The 10,731-nt window shown below is 49.8% G+C and overlaps 1 protein-coding gene across 2 annotated transcripts in view; it reads right to left on the bottom strand.

The window, feature by feature from the left end:
• Positions 1-59: 59 nt before the first annotated feature.
• ical1 (islet cell autoantigen 1-like) overlaps positions 60-10,731 on the bottom strand; it is a 30,848-nt gene continuing 20,176 nt past the window's right edge. The window contains exons 3-13 of one of the 2 annotated variants that reach the window (XM_028806160.2): positions 4,048-4,120; positions 3,066-3,189; positions 2,011-2,209; positions 1,808-1,933; positions 1,627-1,725; positions 1,466-1,551; positions 1,302-1,351; positions 1,162-1,224; positions 872-1,087; positions 337-426; positions 68-251 (exon numbers count right to left, since the gene is read on the bottom strand). In XM_028806160.2, coding sequence (XP_028661993.1) covers positions 136-251; positions 337-426; positions 872-1,087; positions 1,162-1,224; positions 1,302-1,351; positions 1,466-1,551; positions 1,627-1,725; positions 1,808-1,933; positions 2,011-2,209; positions 3,066-3,189; positions 4,048-4,120 — 1,242 coding nt within the window. In that variant the 3' untranslated portion in view covers positions 68-135. Of the gene's footprint in view, positions 252-336; positions 427-871; positions 1,088-1,161; positions 1,225-1,301; positions 1,352-1,465; positions 1,552-1,626; positions 1,726-1,807; positions 1,934-2,010; positions 2,210-3,065; positions 3,190-4,047; positions 4,121-10,731 lie in introns of both variants that reach the window. The other variant, XM_028806162.2, reaches the window with a different exon arrangement.

Here is a 10,731-nt window from a genome sequence, read left to right as displayed (position 1 = left end):
AAACAAAGCAGGCGAGGGGGACACCAATGGACAAAAAAAAAAAAAAAACAAAACATTTTATTAGAAATCCATCCAAACACACGGGGGTAGAGGGGGCACTCATCTGCTGGGACTGGCAGGCCCACCAGCAGCCACTCAGGCATTCAAGAGGTCCCCATCAGTGCGCCCGATGGCATCGGGGTTGGAGAGGGGGTCCAGGTCAGCAAACAGGTTGAACCAGGCAGACATGTCGCTGGCTGCAGTCTTTGTGCCTACAGGTAGGAGACAAACAAACCAACAGCTAGGGTTAAGTGGCAGCAGCAGGGGGCACCAAGTGCAGCCAGGGCACTACTTCACCTTGGGGGGCTGTCTTGGCCATACTCTGGGTGGGTTCCTGCAGGTGGGCCTCCATTGCTTGAGCCTTGAACATGGGGGGTGTCGTCCAGCCTGCAGTCAGGGAAAACAAGCTGAAGTCAGTGACCACCCAGTGTGTATGAGTGAGGGTACTGAAGTCTGCCCACTCAGCTAAGCAGGTATTAGTGAAGTCCAAGCCCATCCAGGGTAGATGGGCATTATTACATTTTAGTCTAAACCCACCAAGACTAGGCAGGTATCACTGAAGTCAAAGCCCACCCAGATTTAAGCAGGCAGTGGTCATGTACTGAAGACCAAGCCCATGCGAACTCGGTGAGTACTGGTGTAGTCAAGTCTGAGCCCACCCAGGCTAAACGGGTATTCTGTCACCTGAAGGCAGAGCACATTTGACTAACCAGCCAGCAGTGGATGAAAGCGGGAGCCCACCCAGGCTAGGTGGGTACTACTGTACGAAAGTGTGAGCCCACCCCGATTAAGAGGGTACGAGTGTAGTGTGGGTTTGATGCACTCCACCCACCTGTGGCACTGAGGCTGCGATCGAGAAGCTGTGAGGGCAGAAAGCCTGTTGGACTGGAGGGGGGCTCAGCAGAAGACCCCTCAAAAGCCCCGTACCAGTCCTGGCCGAGCTCGTCCAGGCCCACCGGTGCAGGACTCCAGAGCTCTTTGAGGAAGGTCAGGTCGGTCCTGTCAGAATCGCCAGCTTCCTGGAGGTCCCCGAGGAGGTCCCTAGGCACTAGGAGTGACAAACACAAACCCCAAATTATTGGCTGTGCCCCCTTAAGTGGTCTCCCTGCCCATCACCGTTACCTGTTTCCAGGCTCAGGGACAAAGGGCCACTTCTCACTTTCCCGTGGACGCCCGTCTCCTGATCTGCAGAACAAACATAAGCAGGGTGAGTGGCGTGGAGGGTGAGAGACAAGGGGTGTCAATTGTGCCATCTGTCTCACCAAACTCTGTGCCAGGTGCTGGCGGCTGTTCCTCATTGAGCGCAATCAGCCTGCAAAACAGAGGTGGCAGCGTCAGCCCCCCCACCGGCTCATGAGCACACGTGGGGTCAGGCACCACCCCCCAATCCCCCCCCTCCCCAACCCCGACCCAGAGAGACACTCACTTGTCCAAATGGCTCGCTGGAGACTCCCCCGGAAGCTTCTCTGCACTGTCGTCACACACCAGTTGGTTCAAGGGGTCCTGTAGGTCCTGTGAATGAAGGACACAGGATCAGGTGACATCACCCACTCTTCATGCCCACGGCCAAGAGAACGGCCAACTGACCTTCAGTGTGGTGAACTCGTAGGGCATGTGACCCGAAAATGACTCCTCGATTTGGGACATCATCAGGGCCGTCTTCTCCCAGAAATGGAGGAGAGTCATCTGTGACACAAAGGACAGGGGGGCTCTAATGTCACTCGCCTTGCTCTTCTTCTGGGGACGGGACGGGCAGGACGTGGCCTACCTGGTATGTGCCCAGAGAATGGGACAGCATGTTGCAGCGGCTCGCCCCCAGAATGTCCACCTTCTGGCACACGTCGTTCTTGAGCTTCTCAAACTGCATCTTTGTGTTCCGCACCTGCGCTTGGACCTGCACAAACCGCAGAGACCCTCAGTGAGCCCAGCCCAGTGCCCCCCACACACAATAGGACCCACTCGCCATCTCACCTTCCGGAACTTCTCCAGCTGTTTGTATGTATCGGGGTCCAGCTCCTGTGACACGTCCTTCATCCACAGCAGTGCCCCCCGGTACTCGGTCCGGGCCTTTTCCATGCGCTCCACCGTGATGAGCGTGTCCGAGATGGCCCGCCGCCTGAACGTCTCCACCTCTTGTTCCAGCCGATGGAGGGGCGGCACCAGTGCCAGTCTGGGAATGGGCAAAAGGGAAGTGCTGGGGATCAGCTGCTGTTCACAGAGGGCCGCATTGGGTTTAGACTGGCGGGGCAACTGAAACCCACCAACCAACAGAAAAGGAGCTTCAAGGAACTGGCATCCATGTGGGTGGGCCGAATGCTCGGTGGCACTGGCAATACATCAGCGACTTGTCTGGGGGCCACTAAGGGGTGTTGTGGGCAACAGGGTCAAGGGGTGGGTCAACTGCAGGGGTCAAAGGGCACAGAAAGACAACGTGTAGAGGGGGGATGAGGGCTACACCACATACAGAGGTCAAGGGGCACACAGAATGAATGATCAGGGGCAGTGGTGTCAGGAGGGGGACTTCCAAGGCTGAAGCCCCTGATCTTTTTTTAAACATCATAGAAAAGGTCAATTGTGACCCCAACTGTATTGTCCCTTACAGATTATATAGCCCCCCCCCCCCCCATATTAACACGTAGGGAAACCCTAAGGGGGATTTGCTCCCAGTCTTCGATTTTCTTTACAACACCCCCATTGGGAGATGGGGTGGGCACACCCTTTAACTTTATTAAAAAGTTACAGATTCTTATATGTCAACTGGGGGGCAAGCAGAGCAGTCAGGGGGCAGAGCACACAAGCACATCAATGTGTAGTATGAGACCCCCCACCTGCTCATTTGATGCCCCCATTACTCAAATGGCTACTCCGTGACCCACAGACCCCAAGTTCACAGTCAGCCTCTCCAAGATGAGGGTGACAAACGGGTGGGGGGGTCTGAGTGACTCCTCACTGGTGACAAGAGGGGGGACATTGGGGGGAGGAGCCTGAGTGATGAGAGGGGACGCTCATGTGGTCGGTGCCCTTACCTTTGGTTTGCGGACGCACACAGCGCCTTGCTGGTGGCCTCCATCATGTCACCCGCTTTGCTCCTGTCACGTTCAGCATGGAATTGAAGGAACAAGCCGAGTTCATTTTCCTCCACAGAAAGACCTGAGAATGAGACGAGCGCCACTCAGAGACCCTGGTCAGAGTGTAAGGGGGGGTGTGGGGGGGGTCTATCAGTGGACTGTTCTTCTGCTTTCCATAAAAGTCACTCTAAAGCATACTGGTGCTGACGGGAGTCATTCAGCTGGCATTTTATTTTAGTGAGGCCGCCCTTGGCATTCCTGCTCCCCTCATGCCCACCAAGTCTGCAGGGTGCACTCACTAATGGAGCAGGCAGCAGGTCAAGATGGCCTCTTGTTTTGTTGACAATGGAGGATTTAATGGCTCAGATGGACTTGACGCTGCAGCCCTGGACCGCTTTAGGGCCCTGTGGCCATACAGGTGACGTGCCCGACCTCAAAGCTCAGCCCACCATCGAGACGTCTCTGGATCTGCTCTTCAAGTTCACCACAGACACTGGATGTAAGGGTCCCCAGATGACTTGGTCAACCACCAGTGCCAATTATGAGCAATGCCAGATGTCTAGATGGGGTGGTGCACTTTGGAACAACTTGGAGAAGTTACTTTGATGACAAAAGGCCACCCAGCCCACCAAGAGACCCTCAAAGTGTTTGAATGTTAAAGTCAGCCAAATCACCCCAGATTTGTGTCACCAATGTGGGGACCCCCCGGACAGGGTCAGATAGCAAGCCCAGGGACCTGGGGGTGTGCATTAGCTGGTTTGTACCCATCTAAGTCATCCTGACCCTAAATAAAGTCCCCTCTAGCCTGACACCTACTGGGCAGACGACATACAGCAGCAGATGTAGTCAGAGCCAACGTCACAGAAGGGACTCGACCATCAGATGCAGTGCGCTAGCCTGGCACCAGGTGACGACGGCAGCCTTCTCAGGTGATACTCACAGTTTATCCTTTGCTGGTATTTCTCCACAACCTTCAGGAGGTCCAAGCAAGTCGTCTGCAAGGATCGAAAGAACTGAAAAGAGAAGAAGATAAATGAGTGTCAGCGAGCCAGGCCAAGAGAGAGAGACACGCCAGTGATGCAGCGCGAGGCACAACGCCACAAAGGAGATCAATGGCCAGCTGATTCCCTTGCACCCCAGTCACCATGCAGGGTGAGGCCCTCGTGACGGGCACTGCCAGGTCACATTACAGCGCGTCCTCAAGCGACTTCAGCCATACGATCGAGCTAGTAGTGCTGCTGTCCTCTGGTGCCACCGAGGAGCCCGTGTCCATGGCGACAGTAAAGTCACACGGCATTTATAATTAAAGATTCTCCAGGGAATGGACTTGGCACGTGGCGACTGGGGTGTGTGTGCTGAGTGACATTGTCAGACCTCGCCAGCTTATGCTGCCAAGAACAGCTGTGAAGCAGGAACAAAAATGCAAGAATGAGGAAAAAAAACCCAAGACAAGAACTGGCCAGGGGACCGCTGATGCAGCCACGCCAACACACTGTGCCACCATGCCATCCTCATGACCACTACGGTTACGCAAAACTGACATTTTTGGGTCCCCAAGATGGGGACTTGGAAATGTGTCACTGTCCTGTGTGCCTGTCAGGAGAAGAGAATAAAACTTTACGCCTGCAATTTGAGGGCAACTCGGGCACAGGCCTCCGCAGAGTCACACAGGCCAGGCGGGCACTGCCGCTCTCTTCATTTTAAAGAGAAGTACATTTTAACAAGAACCTTAGGCTTGGTGCCACCGGTGTACTGATGCAGATTTAGGACATGCCCATCGTGTCACATGTTTCAAGACGGTCACCAGTGCGCAGCCTGACGTCGCGATCAGGACAGCAGACGCACATGAGGCCTGACATATCACGGTGGTCCAATGCCCGAGGACCACTCATCATCATCATCATCTTCACCACGAGATTCAATCAATGGTTCCAATTTCAGCTTATTCTAAAACTGCCTCTGCAGCTTTTATTGACATGCCATTGTGTTTTGATTGGAGGCTCCGCCCCACTCATGAATATTAATGAGTTGCTATATATATTCACAATATTTGGGCGGCAGAATCCCACCCCCAGAGTTATTCGGGCTTAAAATGATGAAGGGAATTAGTGCAGTGGGCCGAGATGGTGACTTTAAAATGAGCTCCTCAAGAACACGGGGACACCGCTGTCACACTTGTGAAGAGGAAATGTCACACAAACATCAGAAACCACAGACACTTGACACTGTGAAGCGCATCATCAAACGTCACCCCGAGTCGGACTCTGGTGTAATCGTAATAATGCAGAACTCTGCCTGGGGTTACCGAGAAGAAGAGCTAAGGATTAGGGCTGTGGCCAGGACTAGGGGGCACCTGTGACCGGACCACTTATCAGCATAAGACCCAGGTGCCCCTCTGATCCTCGCTGATGACAGTTCCCTGCCTCCTCTTCATCTTTTCCCACTTCTACTGTACGTGGGGTCGATGTGTCTGATGAACCTTCTCCACACGGCTCAGTCCTGCACCTCTTCGCCAGTCAAGCCCCTCTTTTCCTTTATTGGTGCCCCTGCACCTTGCCCTCCTCACTTTCTCTTCTCCGTGCCCATCACTCTTTGGCCCACATTATCTATTGTCCGTCCACACCACCTGATCCTGCTTTCCTCTCTTATTTGTCTCTCCCACTCTTGTTGTTCCTCTGATGGTCTCGTTTCTTATTCTGTCCTCTGCACTGCCACCTCCACATTCTCCTTTCTGCCACATCTGCTACACTCCCTTTACTGCTCAGGTCTCTGCTCCATACATCATGGCTTGTCTTAAACGCCTGACCTTGAACCTCATTTCTCCTCCTGATGTCTTCTTCCAATTGTTCTATCTGCACTGCACTCTCCGAGTTCTCTCTACATCTAATTGTCCATCTTGGGCTCCCACTCATCCTCCACATTTAAACGTCTCCTCTCTTTTCAGTAGCTCTCCCTCAACCTGATTGTTCAACCTCAGCTATTGTGTCTTCTCCATTCTCCTACCTTCCTCTCCATGTCCGGCAGAACTTGATGTCATCAGCACAAAGCTTGCATGCGCCAGAGAGTCTGCTCTCTCACCCCACGACTCAACACACCCGTAACCCGATCAAGGAGGTCAGGACTCCATGAAGATCCCTGGCATAGACCTCCTCTAATTGGGGGGGGGGTCCGTTACCCCAACCCTACTTTGACCCGAGTCTTCCTGGATTTTCCTCACATTCTTCTCGGGTCCTCCTTGGTCTCTCATGGACCTCCAGACCTCTTGACGTGGCACCTTCTCCAAGACCACCACATGCAGGCCTTTCTGTTTTTCTCGATGCTTCTCTATGAAGAGCAAAGTAGATGGACGAAGTGAAGAAAAGTCTAGAAGGCCATGCAGTCACGTGGCAAAGCAAGACCACACATGGACAGATGAAGATGTGGTCTTCATTTAAACAGCATCAGTAATGAGGAGTCAAGCAAAATGACCCCTTTGATTGGCAAACTAAAAAGATTACAATATGCAAGCATTCGAGGCAACTCAGGTCCCTTCTTGCTTGACTTGTCACGACATCCATAATGGCCATCACGGTACAACACCCTCGTACTACAAACAGCATCAGTAGATAAAGGTGATAGAACAGGACAAACATCAGGCCACGCGGACATTTTGTACTCCACTGTATCTTTTAAATCTCATAAATGCAAACTGTACACGCGGAGAAAGTGAAGTGCAGCCCTCCATTAATGCCAACCTCAAATTAGATTAGAACGTCATCAGAGGGTCTTAGCACAACGTCGTCCTGTGTAAAGCTCAGGAGTTATCAGCACGTCGAGACCCACAGAGCTCTCCGAGGACTTCAGATGAAAGCTTATGGGTTGGCTAGGAGTCTGGGAAGTCAGCCACTGCACTGTCCAGAAGGTCACCTGCAACTGCAACGACTGCCAACTCAGCCTGGTGAGGCGACACCCACCAGTTCAGCCCAAGATCAGGACACAAGATGGAGAACGAAGTCTCTAAGAAGCCCAGAATGTCATCATGGGACCTACGGGTAGGCAGAGTGGCACAGAGGGTAAGGCTTTGGACTTTAGGTTTAGATCCCACTACTGACACCACCATGTGACCCTCGGCAAGACGCTTCACCCGTCTGTTCTCCAGAAACACAAGAAATGGGGCCAACTGTATAACCAATGTTAGAATGAAATCATTATTATTATTATCCATATTACTAACCGAGAATGCTAAACCAGATGATGGACGCAGGCACATCCGGCAATGGGCCGTAGCTGCAAAAAGACGTACTGCGCAGGCGCAAAAAGAGTCCGCGAGGGTCGGCTGAAGAGCCGAGAAAGGCGGATAGAAGAGGGCGAGAGAGGCGGATGAGGGGCCGCGAGAGGCGGACAAGACCACAGAAAAAAGGAGTGAGCACAGGAAAAATTGAGAAATGAGGCGCAAAGAGCACCGAAAAAAGGAAACGGCACATAAAAAAGTATTCAAACGCAAGCAAAGCACGAAACACATTGCACACGAAACTAAACCCAAAAAAAAAAAAAGAGGCTCGCGCACAACAGCAAGGCACCCCCCCCCCCCCCCCTACAGGCACCGGACGGGACACACACCAAGAGGGGGATTCAACAAGCCCATGGAACACAAAAAAAAGAACACAAAACCACCCCACAGACCCTACAAGCAAGGGATGGGACACACAAAGAAAGAAGACGCTCGCGCGACAACAATCCTCACCCCCACACACACACACACACACACATCCATAAGAAGTGACACCCAAAGCCACATATTCTAAAGTGAACATCAACACCTTCACAGTAGACAGCATAGGTGTCAGCATTGGTGGATCTCCTTACAATAAAGCACTATTAACCGTTCAACTGCAGAAAAAGAAACATATTAACAGTGACTGCGACCCTCCTTATTACTTATCCATATTTCGCATGCTGAGAAAGAAACAAGTCATGAATACACGGTCACGGGTACAAAACGAAAAGGAAAGGATAACAGGAACAAACACACGAAAACGAAAGAAACAACAAAATAGACGGCTATGCAGCATAGGTGGATCTCATTACAATAAGGCACTATTAACCGTTCAACCGCAGAAAAGGCTCCATATTAACAGTGAGTGCAATACTCCTTATTACTTATCCATATTTCTAAAAGAAAAAATGTCTCGACTCCAAAAACGCAAAGCTCAACTAAAGCTTCTAACTAACGATGTACCTAAAAGTAAAAACTTTATGAACTGCGTTAGATCCTACAATAGTTCATTTGCTTTTAGTAAATATCAGGCCACCAAAAGGCAATGGCCCATACTGCTTTCGCATATGTGCACAAATACTGCATCGCATTGGAACAGTGCACCCTGAAACAAATCAACAACGCAAATATGCACAAATCTACATCCTAGATCCACATGACGCAAACTATCAATCAAAGTGCTGCATCACAACAGGCACGGATTCAAAATGAAACACCTCCCGTCTCAGACATACGTTAATGGCAGCGAAGGCTACAACGGGCTTCTCACACAGCACAGACATATCAAATACAGCTCCAAAACAACACGTCCCAAATACTACACATGCAACAACGCGCCTCTCAAACGGCACAAGAAAAACATACACCAGTAAAATTCATTCGGATTAATGAATGTCATTTGCAATCATTGTCATTCAGTTCACTTCCCTGAAGAAACAACTGGAAATACAAGTTATACATTTACACGTTGTTGTCAAAAGGGTCAAATTAGACTGCCTTCTTTACATTCATATACTGAATATCTACAGAGGCTTATAACTGACGATGTACCTGAAAGTGAAATCTTTATCAACTACATTAGATCCTACAAATCGGAATCCACTATGAACATTAACGGTGGCACTGCACGTGACATCCGTCTTGAAAAAATGTTGTTTATTGATGATGTACAATGGCATGAAGTCACTTACTCAACACCATTCATAAACTTCTACAAACGTTTATGAATAATAATATTCGATTTGAAGGAAAGGTACTTTTATGAGGAGTAGATTTTAGACAGTGATTAGCTATTCTTCCAGATGCCATGCACTCAGCTATTGTTCAGTGCACCTTAAAATACGCAGACAATTGGCATTGCTTTCAAAAGATACAGTTAGTAAAAAAGATACGATGTCCAGAACCAGATCATAACAATTGCTTATTACAACTGAGAGATGGTACACTCACCAATACAGCTGGACTTCAGGCACATATTATTACAATTCCTCAAGCCTTTATCTGCGACAACTTAGTTACAGAGACATTTGGAACAGCAATCTCATTGGACCAAATGCCCCTTTTAACACAACGCACTATATTATGTCCAAAAAATATTAATATGGAAAACATTAATACCCAGGTCATTCCATTACTTCCTGGAGAGACACAACTCTTTCTAAGCTCTGACAAACTTGACTCTGATCACAACAATAACCATCTTAAATGACCTTACAAGTTCTGAGCTGGAATTACCTTTTACACTTAAACGGCGTGTACAAAGACATTTTCAAATAAACCTTTACACTGTGCCACACACTTTATTGTTTGCTTTCTATTTGCATCATCTACACCGTCACACTATTCTATATCTCATTCATACATCACACTCTTTGTCATTCCCAACACCAGGGGTTGGCGAGCGAAGCGAGCAGGGGGCGGAGCCCCCTAGTATTATTATAAATTATCCATCATCCAACCGGCTATATCCTAACTACAGGGTCACGGGGGTCAGCTGGAGCCAATCCCAGCCAACACAGGGCGCAAGGCAGGAAGCAAACCCTGGGCAGGGTGCCAGCCCACCGCAGTATTACAAATTATTATTAATTCAATTATTGGATGAAATTATTACGGCTGATGTTGAAGTGCGCGAGTCCACCATCACAAAGAGGCTCCACAAATCAGATCACCATGGGAGGTCTGCCAGGAGAAAGCAAGAAAGATGACCCCACGCCGCACTGCCCTGCATCTTTTTTATTTGGGGTGCCCAGCTGTCATCATGCCCACCTGTGCAGGCAGTCTGGAACTTGTCATTGTGACATGTGACCCCCCCCCCAAAACTCCACAAGGGGAGCCCCCCTCCACTGCTTGTCATTCATGTTTCATTACTTCGCGGAGACCACCACCTCTGCTCCTGTGGTGGTTGTTATGAGATGGAAAGTTCCAGAAAGTACCAGGTAGCTCCTGCGTTATTCACATCTGCTCATCGGTTAAAATAAAAACAAAAAAAAAAACAAAAAAAATCAGAGGGAACAGAGAACGTGGCTGCAGTTGCCCGTGAACATCTAGGCAGACTTTTCGCCAAGCCTTAATTACCGTCTTTCCAAACAAAACTAAGGACTTTTAACAATGAGCATCATGCAGACCGCTCTCCCTCCTGAATAACGATGTTAAGATTCTCTCCAGAGTTCTAGCTAGAAGGACTGAGAAAGGCCTCCCTTCTGTAACATCACACGGCCAAACCAGATTTACTGTTCTGATGTTCTAATTCGCGTAGATTGGCAAAATTCGCCAAGGCCGCTTTTTTTTTTTGCAGCGAATAGGCCGCATTCACCAGAGACCTGGACGTGTTCCTGGAAATTCGCTGTGTGGCCGGCCAAAGCAAACATT

This window comes from Erpetoichthys calabaricus, chromosome 8 (genome assembly GCF_900747795.2).
Source record: "Erpetoichthys calabaricus chromosome 8, fErpCal1.3, whole genome shotgun sequence".
Taxonomy (NCBI): domain Eukaryota; kingdom Metazoa; phylum Chordata; class Cladistia; order Polypteriformes; family Polypteridae; genus Erpetoichthys; species Erpetoichthys calabaricus.
The sequence above is the reverse complement of the archived record's forward strand: the minus strand, read 5'-3'. Positions and strand labels throughout refer to the sequence as shown.